At 33.4% G+C, this 18,340-nt stretch overlaps 1 protein-coding gene across 2 annotated transcripts in view; it reads right to left on the reverse strand.

Moving 5' to 3' along the window:
* LOC126737632 (uncharacterized) overlaps positions 1-18,340 on the reverse strand; it is a 161,252-nt gene that overhangs the window by 17,918 nt on the left and 124,994 nt on the right. For both annotated transcript variants that reach the window (XM_050442608.1, XM_050442609.1), the window contains exon 6: positions 4,876-5,074. In XM_050442608.1, coding sequence (XP_050298565.1) covers positions 4,876-5,074 — 199 coding nt within the window. The remainder of the gene's footprint in view (positions 1-4,875; positions 5,075-18,340) is intronic.

An 18,340-nucleotide genomic window follows, 5' to 3' on the forward strand; every position in this document is an offset into this window, starting at 1 on the left:
AAAAAATGCTGTAATACGTTTCTAAACATTTCAACTGCGTCAATTATTACAAATTTACTCTCACTCTCCTAGTTTTTAAGTAGTCGCGTTTCGACTAATTTCTGTACATCTTGCAAAACCCTTTTTACAAATCTTCGAGTGTATAATTAATTCAATTTCAGAAAGATAACCCTGACAGCAATTCCGATAAAAGCTGTAGGTCAGAAAACTGAACATCAGAACTTCGATACGGCTATATCCAGAAATATCCCATCATTTAGGTCGAAAGCCACGTCTTTATTTAACGTTTTGCCACGTTCAGCGTTCCCCGTTCGAGAATAACTCTGACGCTAATAAGGCGAAACAAAATTTGCATAACCGAGTGAACTGACATCCTGTTTGTTATCAAATGGCGGGAGACGTAAACCAGACCCCGATATTCCCTACAGGTTGAACTGGGACGCGGTAATAAATGTCAGCCGCTTGTCTGTCGCTATGTCTGACTATTCATCTATCGCGTCACTGTAAATTAAATTAAAGATAAGCATGCATTAGTGCTTCGGTAGATGGGGTAGTAACGTGCTTAAATGTCTCATTTTTGATGTAAGTTTGTCTTAAGAATTCTGGTTGAATGAAGGTAATATTTTGCAAACTTCCTATATATGAGGAGCAACTTTTTAAATCGCATTTTGTCCAAAAAATACTTTTTTCGGTATTGACGAAAAACGATTTTCTTTTAAACCCTGCTATACAGGGTGTCCCAAAAAAGAGTGTCAAGCGAGCGCCCAGAGATAGAGCAACCCTAGGGGAATCCGAATCACCCCCATGTATATGATCCGATTTTTTTTAGTTTAGGAGTTATTACATTTTTTGTGATTTTTTAGTAATATTCGACTTTTATGCTTATTTCTGCCATATTCATAGTAAATAGGTAAGGCGAATGCCTTATTTTTATTTTATTATTTAGTTAAAAGTTGACTCTGACAAGAACAAAGATAATTTGATTCAGAAATTAAAATATTGCATAGAAAAATAAATAAATTGTGACATAAAAAACAAAAGTAAAAAAAGTTCAACAAAGTTAAAGACGTTTTAAAAATTAAAACATTTTTTTTTAAACCCAAGTATTAAAAAAACTTTATCAGTTTATCAACCTTTAACCGCGATTATTTTATCTAGTTAAATTTATTGCATCATACCTAAAAAGAAGTTCAAATATTGTCAAACCTAAAATCCTAAAATTAATATCTTGTTTTAAAAGAAGTTGTCCGTATTGATTTTAGTAACTGAAAATGCAATTGCCAAAACAAGTTTTTGCTTAAGAACTTTAGTATTCTAAGTATTCTAAACCAGATACCAACAAATAATAAACCACTGGCCCGTTACTATTTTCACATTCTTTCACATGCAGTACTTAGTAGTGTATGCACAGTAGCGATTTCACGTACATTAGCGATTTTTGATAAATACGTCTTAACGAACTGGTTTCTTTTACATTTGTGTGTACATTGATCTGAATTAGTTTTTTTATTTTCTTTTTTTAAGTGGAATTTCAAGTTTAAGTTTATTTATTTTGTAAGTGGTAGTCGATTTTTTTCTGTACTGTATTTTGTAAATATGGCTAGACGCGCGGCCCCTTTTACAAGCGAAGACTTTGAACAAATGCATTACTTTTACGGATATGCCAGAGGGAATGCTTTGGAAGCAGCTAGATTATACCGGAGGTAAGTAGAATGCAGAGGTGATCCAATACCAGAGAGATGGCCTGATCATCGCACGATACTAAGAGTTCGCGATGCTTATAGGGAAGGGTGAGTACCGGGGACTATTCCTGGACGACCGTTAGGGATGAGAGACCCAGATTTGGAAGATGCAGTGGTCGAAGAAGTTGAAGCAAATCCAAATGTAAGCCTTAGAGCAATTGAGCACCGTATCGGAATACCGAAATCGAAGGCCCATAGAATACTCCATGAGATGGATTATCATCCATATCATATTCAAAGGGTGCAACAGCTAAAACCCGAAGATTATCCGAGAAAAGTAAGATTCTGTGAAGAAATGTTGCAACGTCAAGCGGCAAATGAAAATTTTGTTAATTCATTTTTATGGACCGACGAATCGAATTTCAAGCGCACTGGCATTTTTAATATTCATAATTATCATTCCTGGAGTATTGAAAATCCTCAACTTACACGACAATCAAATTTTCAAGAGCAATTCGGTGTAAACCTCTGGTCTGGGATAGTAAATGAAAAACTAATTGGTCCCTTTGAATTACCCGACCGATTGAATGGAGAATCCTATTTAAATTTTTTAACAGAAAATCTCCATGAGCTGTTAGAAGATGTTGATTTGGAGACAAGGAGAGACATGTTTTTTCAGAACGATGGGGCTCATTGCCATTATGCGATAAATGTTCGAGAATATCTGAATAGGCGACTTAGACACAAGTGGATCGGTCGAGGTGGACCAATTCAGTGGCCCCCCAGGTCACCGGACTTAAACCCAATTGATTTTTCTGTTTAGGGTTACTACAAGGAGGTCGTGTACGCTCAAGAGTCAAAAAAACTTAGAAGAACTAAGAATAAAAATTAATGAAGCAACACAAACCGTAAAAAATAACAGATTAGAATTTAGACAGTTAAAAGATAATTTTTTTCGCCGATGCTGTATTTGTATTGAACAACAAGGTAAAATACTTTTTGCTTTATTTCATTTATTACTAAATCTTTTTTTGTTTTCCTTTTAACTGTTATTTATATAAGATGCGATAAGGGAAGCCCAATGAATTTTTTATAGTAAAAAGCTGATAGACCGATAAGGTTTCTTAAATAATTGTTTTTTTTATATAAAATATCCTAAAAATTACCATAACCTAAATACTACCCAAAATAAACTGTTACAAATGTGTACACATATTCTTCCATTAATTTAATAAACACTTAAGTTAACATTTTTCGAAAAAAGAAAAAAAATGAGGATAAGTTATTGGTAATAATTATTCAAGTTAATTAGATAAATATTTAGTGTTTTTCAAAAAAATAAGGATATAAAAAAACATTTTGCAGAAAATTATTTTTTTATAGAAATTTACCAAATGGCCATAATTCATGAACTTATTCCAGCGTTTTTAAAAAAAATGAGAATTATGAGAATTTTTTTTTTAATAGGAAACAACAGCCAATGGATTTACTATATCTGTTATACTGGGTCTTTTAAAACTTATAAATACAATAAACTTCAGGAAGAACTGCTTACGTGCAATAGGAATAGAAATAGTTCAGATGTTGACTTACTAGCTAATACTTTTGTCACAGATATTAAAACAATTCCTGAGAGTATGTACCAAAGGATTAAAATTATGCAGAAACAGTAATATGTCGATAAAAAATGGATAACTCAAGATATAAGGGAGCAAATGCAGGAAAGGGATCGACTATATAAAAGGGCTAATATATAACATTTGGAATGAATATAAGGCCATAAGAAATAACATACTAAGCAATATAAGAGTGGAAAAGGAACATTTTTTTGCGCAGACCATAGATTTAAATAAAAATAATCAAAAAGAACTCTGGAAAAATCTGAAGACGCTTTTGCCAGGAAAAAATCAAAGCATGTCAAATAAAATAAAGTTTGAAAATTAAATCATTACACAGGAGGATGATATTGCACATAGATTTAATAATTATTTCGTGAATAGTATCTTATTCTTGAAGATATTCCCCACCAGCAGCAAATGGGCAACCTACAGTCCAGAATACCTTGACACAATTTAATAAAGTTTTTATGACTAAAATTAAGAAAATACTTAAAAATCTAAAAAACGTTGGTGGTGGCGAGAGTGGCATTTCTAAGCAGGTTCTTTGCGATGTTGCTTATGTTGTAGGTGATCGTCTTTTGGATATTATCAAGTACTGGGATTTTTCCGAAACTTTCTACTGCTGTTCCAAAAGTGCAAAACACTAAATTGTGTAATGAATTTCGGCCAATTAACACCGTACCTATTTATGAGAAGCTCCTTGAAGTATGTGTTAAGAAACAGCTACTCGAACACTGTAATATAAATAAAATAGTTGTACCTAACTAATTGGGGTTCTGTGAGAATCATTCATGTGAGTCTGTCATTATTTATATAGTTGATAATTTTCTCAGGGCTGGTCTAGGTTTGCAAGGCTAATCTAGTACTTGCTGTGTTTTTGGATTTTAAGAGCGCGTTTGAAACCGTGAGTAGAGAAATTTTAAATATTGGGCCTCTTGCTATTTTTATTGTATATCAATGTACAGATTTTTGTGAATGGGGAAAGTATGTTGTATGACAAAGACATTAAATATTTGGGAACAATTTCCATGCTCATGCAGATTATGTGATGAGAAAATTTTCAAAAAAAGTTGGATTTATCACAGGAATCGGAAAAAAATTGTCAATGTACAACAAATTAAAACTTTACAACGACATTGCTCTTCCTCATTTACAGTCCTGTTCAACATTATTGTTTAACTTGCCACAGTATAGAATTGACCAACTGGAAAGAATTCAAAATGGAGCTATGAGACTGATTCTAAATTGTTATCGTAACACGCCTATTGTCTCTATGTTGGGTGTCCTAGACTAAACCTATTACTAAAAATACACGTTGCTAATTTATATACATATTGCTCAAATAAATAGATTAGATACCTACTTGGGCTTTTTTCAAAAAATATTCAGCGATTTTGAGAAAAAATTATTTTTTCAGGAATCCAAGAAAAACACCATTAAACCCAATTATTCAAAAAGTAAATCCCACTTCTCAAACTATTTTACCAGAGAATCAACCCTCAAACTGACCCTAATGTTCAAGAATATCAAGAACATTTCCCTTAAGGACCAATGTTCCCTGACGTTTTCCTTACCTTAACATTTTATCGGTATTTTCGAACTTAGCACCCTGCTTAGTCTCTCTGTAGTGATAGTTCGACGGTCTAAGGACGATAAGGGCGTGTTTATCTTGTGGCACGTTTTTCTCCCTCACCCTGTAGTGGCACGTGACATTTCTCGGATACACCCCCGGATAATTCGGGGATTGGATTTTACAGTTTCTTCGCGAACACCCTAAAATTTAGGATTTATTATTATTAGTATTACTATACAGGGGCTTAAAGAAATCCGAAAAATTGCACTTATTTTCTGCCAAAAAAAAATCAATTTTGTATAAAACACCCAGTATATCGGATAAAATGTGACTTTATTTTGTTATGTAGGTCACCCCCTTGCAGATCTTCGAGTTACGCCCCTGCGGCCAGATGATAAAATAATGCGGTCTTTTACTCAAGAGCCCCATTTTACGACATGTACACGACATGGCGCTGACCAAACTTTCCTATTTCATTATGTATGCCATGCATGTTAGGTCGGAGCTATTGTCCTGTCCCGCTTATGTTAAAAGGATGAAACACTGTTTGCTTTTAATAAGTTTTACAATGAATGTGACGTAAGGATACTTGTAATTATGTTCTATTTAGGTGCCATAGATGATAATTTGCTTCCGTTGTAGTTAGTCGTAGAGTTTAACGATAATGAGATACTAATATAATATAACAAAAAAAATGAAGAAAAAGGACCAAGTCTAGCCTAAGGCTACTGAAACTTAACCCTAATAAATAATATTAAGAAAAATAATATAAAGATGAAATATTATCAAGAAATAATTGTTCCAATTAAAAAAAAATACACCCTTGTATGCAATCGTATATAACCATCATGTTACCTCTAGAGCACACGATACTAGTTAAAAAATAGGAGCTCAACTATTCTCTAAACTAATACAACCTAAATCCTGACTTAAACTTAGTTAAATTATGAAGCAATAAATCATTGTTTGGCGACGAATTACACGCTTTAACCGCATTATAAGTAAAAGACTTCTTGTATGTTCTTGTACTATGTCGAGGAATAATATATTTAAATTTATTTCTGGCATTTATATCATGGACGCTCAAATTGGTTTTAAATTTATTTTTCAGAGATTTAGATATGAATTTTGAATTAGTAATTAAATCATGCATAAAAATCCACAAATATTGAGTTCTACTACTTGACATATTTAATTAGTTTAACTCTTTAATTAATTTTATGTGATACGTGATCTGATTTTCTTAAATTAAAAATTAGACGAATACATGTATTCTGCACTTGACGAAGACAAGGGCCATAAATAAAATCACAGCATAGTTAAAGTGGGAAAGTACAAGAGTTTCACATAACATTACCATTAACTTGGTATTTAAAAAGTTGTTATTGGAATATAGTTGTTTGACCGTGTTTTTTAGAGAGATCTTTTAAGTTGTTTTGTTCATGATTAATAGTTTCGTTCCAAGTAATAAAGTCTTTTGAAGAGAAGTGATAGTACATCTGGGTATCGTCAGCAAAAGCTTGTATCTGTCCGACATAAAGAGAGCTTATAAGTTCAGACGTGTAAATAATAAAGAAAAGGGGACCAAGGATAGAGCCCTGAGGTTTTATAAAGAAAACGAGACCAAGGATAGGCCCTGATAGTTTGGCACTAGACTCCGAGTACACACCATTAACAAATACTTTTCGTGACCTGTTAGAGATCAGATCAGATGAACAATCAGTTCGACAATCAGATGAACATTTCGCGAGCTTGGATATTTAAGGCATAATAAAAAAGCAGCTACGAATGCAATAAGTGATATACCAAATTCCAAATACTTCTGGTTGAAAAGCAGCGCCAATGTTCGATGTTAATCCTTCATCGATTATTCAAACTAAAAGAATATAAAATACATCCCTTTAAATTAATACCAACTTAGAAACTCATGGAAGACGATTTTGATAGAAGAACGGATTTTTGTGAACAAATGTAGCAATGTTAGATAGCACAGTCCACTTTACACTGGTCATGCTAATCGATAAAATTAACGCTACTGCTCTAAAGAAAATCCTCACTGGATAAGAGAACAATACACCCAACACCTGGAAAGGCCCTTGTTCATCGATGTCAATTTGAACGGTGATAATTAATTAACACTGCTCCAAAATAATGTCGTGCCACCTTTGACAAACTTATATCCTGATCCAGTAAGCCCACAAGTTCATTACCAAATCACTGTTTGGCAGTATCTCTATCGATTTCAATCGGATATTTCCAAATCGGTAGATAGAGAGGTGAAGACCGATGGAATGGCCAGCACAATCCCCTGATCTGACATCATTGATTTTTTTTTTATGAGATGTCGGAAATATTATCTACAAAACTAAAGTCCTCGAGTTAGCTGACTTAAAAAGACGAATAATTGTTGTGATTAGCTCGGTGACACCTGAGATGTTGAGTGAATTATGCAACCAAATTATTTTTTTTGTTTTTAATGTTAATTTTTGCAATGAATCGGAAACCACTAAATATCTCCGAATCCACTAATTTTGAACTATTAGTATAGGATATTGTATATGAAATATGTCTAGAATATTCTGAAGAATCCAAAAATCGAGTAATATACAGAGAATCGCATTTAAAATAAAATGTTGACATTGATCACTGTTACATAACACTTCCTGTAATTTTTTTTTTTTTTAATATAAATAGGAAAATACTAATCGACGTGTCTGCACGTTTTTTCGAAAATGTTCCTATTTATTTATTATGGGATTAATTCCATTTGGGTGATACACACTGTATTTATACCAAACTCATGTACTACTACTATTCGGGGGAGAACTGCTGCTTGGCTTCTTCTCCAAATAGAGGGGGACACAATTGTTTAATTGTACCACTGGAGAGTACTAGTGGACTGTACTTGTTTATTTTGTATGTTTATCGAAGGACCACAGCTTATATGGCGCTGAACCAATTAACTTAAGACAGGAAAATGGAACAGTTATTCATTAAAGTAATTGTAAACTATGAATTTGTTCATATTGTGTTCATGTTCGTCTTTGCTGTCTTTTTGAATACTTAATTTTCCCTTATTTACACTCACTTTGCTTCTTAGCAGGTAACTTTACTTACTTCTTACTAACTACTAACTATGGTGCTTATACTCTAATTACAATGGGTTAATTACTTTAACCTATTGTATCAACACACGACGACCGAACTCATAACTAGCGACGAAGAGAAAAACCCGTCTTGGGTATTAGGGGTAATAGAGATAATAGGGAAAACTTTCGTGAGCAACTTCTCACTCCGATCGCGACTACGACTCGCGACTCGACTCACACACTACTTCTCGACGACAGTGCTACAACAACTGAGATCAACTTTATGACTTTGCGACCTTTTTACCGGTTTGTTTTACTTAGTGGGTGTAAAGATGTTCAATAAGTGCATCTTTCATCAACAATGTGAAAACGGGCTAAGACTAAGAGTCTGACAGTTTTATGGTAATTTATGAAACGTTTAAAAGTAACCACTTTAAATTGATTATCTTCTGACATGTGGGAACCTTCTAAGAATCGATTATCTCCTTAAAATTATAAACATAGAGCAATTAAAAAATAAATACATCTCGATGACAGAAAAGGGTGTTGTTGGGTTATTTTCCAACAACTACTAGGAAGAGAAAATAAAACTAAAAAAAATACCGATACATCTAAAAACCAATGTGATGACAAGCCTACAGTAATGACGTATGGCGCCCAAACATGGACGTTCTCTCAGTTTTTTTTGTTCATCAGTTCATCAGTTTCTTAGCAAAAGACTTGCTTCGAAAAAAATACATAATATACCGGATATTATGTAATAAAATTAAATTAAAAACTGCCATTTTCAAAATTAATATCCAAATCTGTAATCATATTTATTTTTAATTATTAATTTCCAGTAAAAGCAATCGAATGTAGAGGCTATTTCAGTTTTAAAATTTAACCGAGGGGGGTTGCTGGGGCCAGTATAACTGTGTACGCCCTATAAATAAGTGACGTGCCGTATTTGGGTGGAAGGGCTTTTGTTTTACTGCCGAGACACCACCCGTAACCCCGAAATTCGGTCGTTTCTTCATTTTATATGCGCCTCAGGCCCGAACGATATCATTTTCGTTTTCTTTTTTCTTTCTGTTTTTGCTTTTATTTTATTTTTTCTTATTTGTGTAATGCGATCTGATAAAATGGGGGCACCTTTGTGTATATTCCACCCTTCTATTTATTTTGTAAACATGACCGAACGGTAAGATCCGGAATAAACTGGATGGGCTGGAAGGTGAATTTGAAGGAACTTTGATCTGGTATGTTGTCGTTATGTAAATTACTCTGTAGGTACACCATTTTTCATTAACCTTACCCTTAAGAAATTGTTTTCCAAAATATTTATTTAAATTTGATATAATTATATATATATATTAATAAATATTTAATACAAAAATAGTGCTATTATATTACATATTATAGACGAAAAACGGTGATTCCTTAAAAGAATTTCTTACTGAGAAAATGTTTGGGATGGGTGGGGGGGTAAGGGTTGTGTTGATGAAAAACAAAGTTTATGCAGAAAATATATATTCAATATTAATTTAATACCACTGTTTATTTAAATTTAATATAATTTCATATACAGTGCTTTTGTTTAATATCCCTCCCTCTCTTTATTTTTTGAACGAATCAATTCAAAATATTGAAACTTGAGGTTAGACAATAATTGATGAATGAATACTATGTTTTAAAGCAAAATTGACAGGTTAAAATTTCAAAATGGCTGCTGGGCGCCATCTTAAAAAACGAACGAGTACTTTATAACCCTAGAATATAAATTCTATATTTTTACCTACTACAAAATGGTGGTACATTTAACCATTACCTAAATACATTAACATTTAACTTGATATATCGACTGAAATCGATGAACTTAATGTATTTAACATTAAGTTCAATTGAGAAGATGCTGGAAATGGTTGCCTTGAACTTCCTGACACAAGAACAGTCGGTCCGAAATTTCATACCGAACATTGTCAAATACACTAACATCAATATTTCTACAAATATTTGTTATTATCTGTCGTAACTCCAATACTGAAGCAGGTTCAGTTTCGTACACCTTTTGCTTTAAATATAGTCTCATAAAAAAAGTCTAGAGGTGTAAAATCTGGCGAGCGAGCTGGCCATTTCACAAGTCCTTGACGGCTATTTGAAACAAAAGGTGTACGAAACTGAACCTGCTTGAAGAAAGAAACTGAAAATGAGTAAAACGAGACGTACCGAGTGTATTCGGCTGACATGCAAAAAATGTTGCTTTTACCCAACGTCCTCTTAAATAATCGGCTTTTGTAAGTCGTTTGATTATAATTAATAAAACATTAATTGCTTCTTTGCATAAAAAAATATGATGAAAATATTTGTGCCTTATGGAATAACGATATAACTGGAAGATGTACTGCAGATGTCGCTTTAAGCTACTTAACTCTAAATAAAAGATCTTCCTCAGATGTATGGTTATAAAAAAATAACTTATACCTCTTGATAATTTCATTTTTTTTTTCATTTTTTATAGAGAAACAGTACCCCTGATCCCTACTATTATTATTAATAGTATATAACGAAAAATATAAATACATATTTTAAATATTTCAACAAGAAAAAAATAAATAAATTCTAACGGGTGCCTAAATTTAGGAAAATTTGTATGCTCCTGATATCTATAATAAGTCTACATAATAAATAAATAATTAGTATGTACATATATTTTTTTTTCAAATTTTATAATTAAAATATACCTACACCTATTAATATTTGCATAGCTGCTAAGAAAAAATAAACCAAAATATATTTACAAAAGCCAGAATATACAGAAAATCACCATATTCTACAAAAAATAGAAAAACAAAAATTTCAATTTACAAATATTGCACACTAAAGTACATAAAATTTAAAAAAATTAAAATAGACGTAAAAACTTTTTACGATTTTCCCAACAATATCTTTTAAACAGAATATTAAAGCTTTTTTTTACCACATTTATTTTATTTGTTGTATATTTGTATTATATTTGTTTTTAATTCTTTATTACCATGCACAAAATTGCACACTGCACGGATATATAACATTTCTACGTCATTTATTTCATTAGAATTAGGGACATAAATTACAGGTCAACTTACCAAAAATTAAAGAGCCTACTCACAAATATTTTAGGCACTTGTTCTATAATTATCACTGGTGCTTTTAATATTGATTTTGCTGATCACCGCAACATACACACCATGTTATTATGTAATTTATTGCTGTTTTTTAATTCGTTTTTGCATATCATTCACCCAACTAGCATCACTTACCATTTAACAATAATAATTAAAGCAGTTTATTTTTGGTGTGATAATTGCAGTGAACAAAATAAAAATTGAAAATTGTTTGCAGCATTAAAAACAATAGTTAATTGTTTTTGGAGATCAGAAATTATCAAATTTTGACGCTGGTCAGTCTTTTATAAAGGCCGATGTTGTACACGGAATTATAGGTAAAGCCTGGACAAAAAGTCTAATATATATGACATGAACGATCTTAACGGAATGATAATAAAAACTTAGGACTTACGGAGGGTTGTCGATAGAAAAAAAAAAGAAACGATTCCAGCTCTAAACAGCGCACATAGAAGTATTTCATCAATCTGGGCGGCCAAAAGTCCGTTTTCCGAAATCGGGTCGGAAAAGATGTGATACATGTTTTTAGGTATCCAAGACTATAGTGCATCAAATCCAACTGTTATTTGTGTTTATGCCTTATCAATTTGCCTTATAGCCTATAAAAAAGCGTTCAGTGCAAGTAAATCCAAAGATAAGGTACAACTAACAACGCAACAAGCGTTATCACTGTTCATCGAAGCAGACTTATCAAAGAGGCAGTACGAAATCACAAGAAGTTATAATCCATCTATGTATCCATGCTACCTTAAGATCCAAGAAGTCAAAAAAGAGTGTTACCCCAACAAAGAATCTATTACTGTCACCGAAACTTTAGCAGATATTAAGCTTCAGAATTTGATGGATCACACTGTATCCAGATTACTGACAGATCTTTACGAAGTAAGTTAAAACGCTTGACGAAGAAGAAAGAAATGCCTTGGAACGCATATGTAAATGGGGATGCGATGCGATGGAGCGCAACAAGTGCAATTCAAACAAAAATTTGTATGTGACTCCGACAGGGACGCTAACTTGTTCCAAAGCTGACTTGTCCCTTTACGGCTTATTTGTTCCTTAAATGGAAAAATACTATGGCAGAACCCCCCTCCTTTTCCTTGTTATTGCCGCCCAATCAGGCTGAGATTTATAAAAGAAACCGCAGATGTGACAAGAGAAGAAATATCATATATCAAAGATGCTTCAAAAAATTTGAACAAAACGAAAGTCCAAATGAAAGAAAATATTGCTTGCGATGTTGACCATGGTCGATGGAAAGGTGAGTAAAAAAACAAAAATTAAAAAAGTTTATTACTATTTTAAGAATCGAACCCGAAACATGATTATTAGGTTTTATTGTTGTAGTTCTATCTAATAATTAAAAAAAAAAAACATTTCAGGTGTGCAACTCTGTGACAAGCACATCACCTACAATGAGGTGCTACATATGTGGCTTAACTTTAAAGGATTTTAACTGTATCCAAAAAAAGGGGATAGTTAATGTGGAAACTTTTGAGTTTGGTTTATCTATTCTTCATGCCCGAATACGATTTTTTAAAGCTGTTTTACATTTGGCCTATAAACCAGTACAAAAGTGGCAGCTCAGAAGCAATGAAGAAAAAGTCAAACTCAGGAAACTCGCAATCCAAAGCGAATTTAAGTCAAAGATGGGTCTCCTTGTAGATGTCCCAAAGGCAAATTTCGGCAACACGAATGACGGCAATACCAGTAGACGATTTTTTGCAAACCACGAACTGTCTGCAGAAATTACTGGTATAGACGCGACATTTATCTATCGCCTGAAAATTATTCTGGAAGTTTTGTCGAGTGAGCATGAGGTGAATACGAAAAAATTTTCGGTTTTCGCTACAGAAACGGCAGAACTTTATATCCAGCTGTATCCTTGGCATCCGATGACCCCCACGCTCCACAAAATACTTATCCATGGGCCTCAAGTGATAATAAGACATGCTTTGCTGCCAATCGGACAACTGTCTGAGGAGGCTGCTGAAGCCAGGAACAAATACATACGCCTCTATCGCCAAAACTTCGCAAGAAAATTTTCTCGACAAGAATGTAACGCGGACATATTAAACAGGTGAATTATCTTTATTTAGTACTAATAATAACTGCTATGTACCGTCTTTTTTTACAGACTTCTTCTAAACTCGGATCCTGTAATGACGGGAATGAGACCGAGAAGAAGAAAGTTGTCGGAACCTTTCTCAAAAGACGCCATATCAATGCTACAGTCGACTGTATTTAATTAGTATTTACTGTAGTTGGTATTAATTAATATTGTAGTTAGTATTAATTATTATTGTTGTAGTTGTCCAATCCTTTCTCAAAAGTCACCATATTATTGCTACAGTCGACTGTAGTATTATTTTGCAGTATTTACTGTAGGTAGTATTGACTGTATTAATTGTTATCATGTTAGAAACATGATTACAAACCAAAAATAATTTTGGCCGCCCAGATTGATGAAATACTCCTATGTGCAGCGTTAAGGTGAAAGAATTTAGAAAAGAATCCAAAGAAATGTTTTTTTAAAATAGACATTCTGAAACCGTTTTTTCATCAACTAAGTTTTATGGTACCAGCCATACCACCGGTTAAAAGGTTTTATTGGGAAGAATTGCCAACCGTATAGGTATAGTGGTCACTATAAGTGAATTTAGTAATAGATGATAGTAATAGATAGTAATAGATGTTTTTACCCGGCATTATATTGTTTACTTGAATTTTAAGTTAAAACAATATTTTGTTAAGTTGCTATGTTTTGCAATTTTTTGTTTAAACTAATTTTGTAATAAAAAAAAATTAACTCACTTTGCACAAGTAAAGCATTTTAAGTAACTTTAATTCTGATAACTATCATTTTCTAATTTTCTTAACTTCACCATCCTAGATTTAAATACGGCAAAAATATTAGTCTAAAAGACATATAATTGAAAAGGCACCTATATAAAATTCACAAAAACGCAGTTACTAGGTTTTACCATTTCACGGGAGAACTATGAGGATATTAGTAAGGATATGATTGTGGAATGTAAAGTGCAAACTATAAAAGAAAAACGGCAAGTTTCTCGTTCCATTCGTCTTTTTGTAATCACATTACATTCATTATCAATAAATGTCCCTCGCGCTTTTAAAACACACAAATTTTTTACTTTGAAGCTTTTAAACTTCACCGAGCGCAATAAAGTTTATCCGGTTGTCTACACACTTAATCCCGCATTTCTTGCGGGTAAAGTATCCCTCAGGAATTTTTATTTTCCTACTCCACTCGGAAGGAGAGAGCCAATATTTTACCGTGCCTCGGCATTGTTTTCGTGGAATAAAAATGCGCATTCCCAACGGGACTTATGCAAAACATTCGATGGGTTTCTTAGAATTTTAATAAATCAAAAACCTAATTAGTTAAAAAGTAAAAAAAAAAAAAACAAAGACAGGAATATTATAAAGATTTGTTGTGCTGCTCGTCATCAGCGAGGGAGTTTAATAGCTTTCGAAATCGCGGCTCTAGACAATTTCAGCTGTCCCGGCGTCTATTCAAATTAAGATAAAACTACAGCCGGGAGTTGCGACGAGAAACTTTTTCCAATTTTGCTCATTATTATGTCTAAAGTTTCAATTGCTTTTTAAGTGCGACTCGAATCTTTTAAAATGGGGTTTTAAGTTACGGTTTTGTGATAAAATAACACAACCAGGCAGGCAGGCAGGCAGGTATCTTCGAGAGAATTAATTTTATTCATAATTAATTAAAACAAGAGGTTAATCAGCTGTTAATTGAACCTATACCAGACCATAAATATATAGGAAGGAACTGTTTACATGTTCAAGCGATCCGAAACCATAACTTTTACTAGGCAATGATGCCATAGCTCCGCTTATTTACCGATTTGTACTAACATGCGAGTCTCGCACGAATATTTATTTTCGATTTACAGAAAACAGTCCGACAACACTGTCCGAGAGTTGTAACTCGAAATATTCCGAAATATCACTCATTCGTTCCTTTGCGGTGTTTCTCGCTTGCAGTTGATGAATTTATTTTGTCATTAGCATAAAATAATAAAAACTTATTAAGAAATCTATAATGAAGTATAAATGTTTATCATGTAAATAATTCTGACGACGTCACTGGTAAAGATTACTCGTGTCAGTGGAATCAAAAATGAGATCGAGCGGCGTTGCGATGTTGTTGCCTTTTTCTATAATTTATCTATCATACATCTCGTATATCTATCTACATTTACTTCACTTTGGTTGTTGACTGCTTGATAGAGTAGGGTAAACTGTCCAACAGTGAACCACAGTACACAGAGAACCATTTTCAAATTTGGCGCAACTACATTTACCAACGGTCGTTAGTGTGTGTGGTGGGACCGCTTAAAGCATCTCTAACGTATGCTAGTCGATTCTCGTCGATCAGTATTATTTTAAACGCGCCACGTGCAATTGTGTGTTTTCAGGTAAGCAAACTAAATTTCGTTTGTTCATTTACCCAATGTTTTTGGGGTGTTTGCTTAAATATTTTGAAATGTTTGATAGTGTCATCTATTGTTGATTCTTTTTAGCCAACTTATAAATAATAATTCTTTTGTTTTTCATTATTGCTATTTTGTTATTAATTTTTTTATTGGATAGTAGCAAATTTACACAGTGAACCGGTACACAGTGAATCGGTTCACTGTGTACACAGTAAATCGGTTCACTGTAAACCGTATTATTTATAAAATGATATTTATAAAAAAATTTACTTTTAGCATCATGGCTCGCAAAAAACGAGAACGTAAAATCGGAAAGCACGCTGAGGCACAAATGGCTGACGCTCTTGCTCTCAAGAATACGGGAATTAGCAGATAAGGAAATCTATTCCCTATCCAACACTTCGGAGATACTTCATGAAGCAGCAACAGTTAGGAGACGATGTTCGACTTACTCCAAACTATGAGGTTAACAAAGTATTTACAGTGGAGCAAGAAAAGTCGTTAGTGGAATACATATATGAATGTGCTTATGCTTTTTACGGCGTAACAAATAAAGATTGTCGTAGGATTGCTTACCAAATGGCAAAAAAAAATAATATAAAAATGCCTGCTTCATGGTCAAAACAGGAGTTAGCTGGAATAGAATGGCTGCGTTCTTTTCGCCAAAGACATCCAACCTTGACGCTAAGATGCCCAGAGCGTTGTAGTCTAGCCAGAGCAACCTCTTTTAACCGATCAAATGTGGGAAAATTTTTTGATAATCTTTACAATATTTTGCAAAGAGATCCATGGTTTACCGATGGGACGCGAATCTTTAATTTGGATGAAACTTCCACTACTACCGTGCAAAAACCTCAAAGAGTCTTGGCACCCAAGGGTCTAAGATGCTTCTCCAAAGTAACCAGTGGAGAAAAGGGAACATTAGTTACTACATGTTGTATCGTAAGTGCAAGTGGGCAAAGTCTACCGCCAGCTTTAACATTTACCAGAGTGCATTTTAAACCGCATATGCTTAATGGAGCTCCACCAGGCTCTTTGGGCTTGGCAACGTCCAGTGGCTGGATGAATTCAGATCTCTTTAGCGAGGTGATGCTTCATTTTGTCAAGCATAGCTCATCTTCAAAAGAGAATCCATCCATATTGATTATGGATAACCACGAATCGCACCTGACAATCAGAGCTATTGATATTGCAAAGGAAAACGGTGTTAATATTTTAACCCTTCCACCCCATACAACGCAGAAAACCCAACCATTAGATGTTGGTATAATGAAGCCGTTTAAAGAATATTATAATGCCTCTATTGATTCTTGGATGCTGAGAAATCCTGGGATTCCCGTTACTATTTATGAATTAGCATCTTTTATTGGAATAGCTTATCAGAAAGCTATGACACCATCTACAATTACAAATGCATTTCGGAAAACAGGCATATTCCCGTTTGATCGTAACATTTTTTCAGAAGTTGACTTTATGCCTAGCTCCGTCACCGATAGACCTGACCCTGGGGATCGAAACCTCTATATTTTGGACCAAGAGGTGGAAAATGGAAACCCAGATGACAGAGATGATATTGAAGAAAACACAAGCTCTTCACAACGTGACATGTCAAAAGAAAAAGCTACTATATCCAATCAACCAGATGGTATCAAGAAAAACCTAAATATCGAGTCTCCTATTCCATCCACTTTTTCAACCACCACTCCGTGCAGCCGCCAGAAAAAAAAAAGGAAAAGACGCAAAGCAGGAAGGAGTCTAATTGCAACTGACACTCCTGAAAAGGACCTCTTGGAAATGGAGCAACAAGGTAAAAGACGAATAGTTCCGAAGAAGACAAAGAGAGTCCTAATGGAAAGTTCATCGTCAAGCTCAGACACATCGTTGGTTTTAGACAGTGATAATGAGACATCAGAAGATGAAGCGTTGCCAGGTATTAAGTTTGCTCTTGAGAGAGTCCCACTTCCTGATGACTTTGTGCTTGTAGAATTTCAATTAAAGGAAAATATTATTTATTATGTGGGGAAAATTTTAAAAGAAAATAAAAATAGTTTTTCTGTAACGTTCTTGCGTAGAAAAGTTATAGGCAATATGTTTTACATGCCTCTTGTTACAGATATGGCAGATATAGATCTAGCGGGCATAAAAACTATTTTACCAAAGCCTCATATTAATGGAAGTACCTCAAGGCAAAATTCCTATTTTAAATTTAATGTTAATTTAGGTTTATTAGATGTTCGTTAAAATTCCAATTTTTTTGTAAAAGTTAAGTTTTTTTTGTTTTGTTTTTTGTTCTTAGTTTTTTAAAAGAAGTTCTTATTTTTGTTAACTTATTTTTAGAATTTAAAACTTTAAAACTGGTTGTAATTATTGAAAAATACATAATTATACTTCATTCGTTTTTTTTTGTTTTTGGTTCACTGTGAACAGTGTAGATGGTTCATTGTACCCACAAGGTGGTACACAGTAAACCACAAAACAGGTTTTAAAATAAAACTCTATATTATTTTTTGTTAAATGGTGCCTGTATTTAATACATCATTATAATAACTAATATAAAAAAGTTTGCAAATTTTTACCTTCTCTATTCTCTTTAAAAAATGAGTAAAAAATAAAAATGGTTCACTGTTGGACAGTTTACCCTATCTTATTTTATGAAAAAAAAATGTTGATATTTTGTTGATGAGGAATAATACTGTTTTGCGCCTGTCATAATAAGTGACAAATTTTTATGATATTAAAAAGTGCTTCTTTTGCTA

Source organism: Anthonomus grandis, chromosome 6 (assembly GCF_022605725.1).
Source record: "Anthonomus grandis grandis chromosome 6, icAntGran1.3, whole genome shotgun sequence".
Taxonomy (NCBI): Eukaryota; Metazoa; Arthropoda; class Insecta; order Coleoptera; family Curculionidae; genus Anthonomus; species Anthonomus grandis.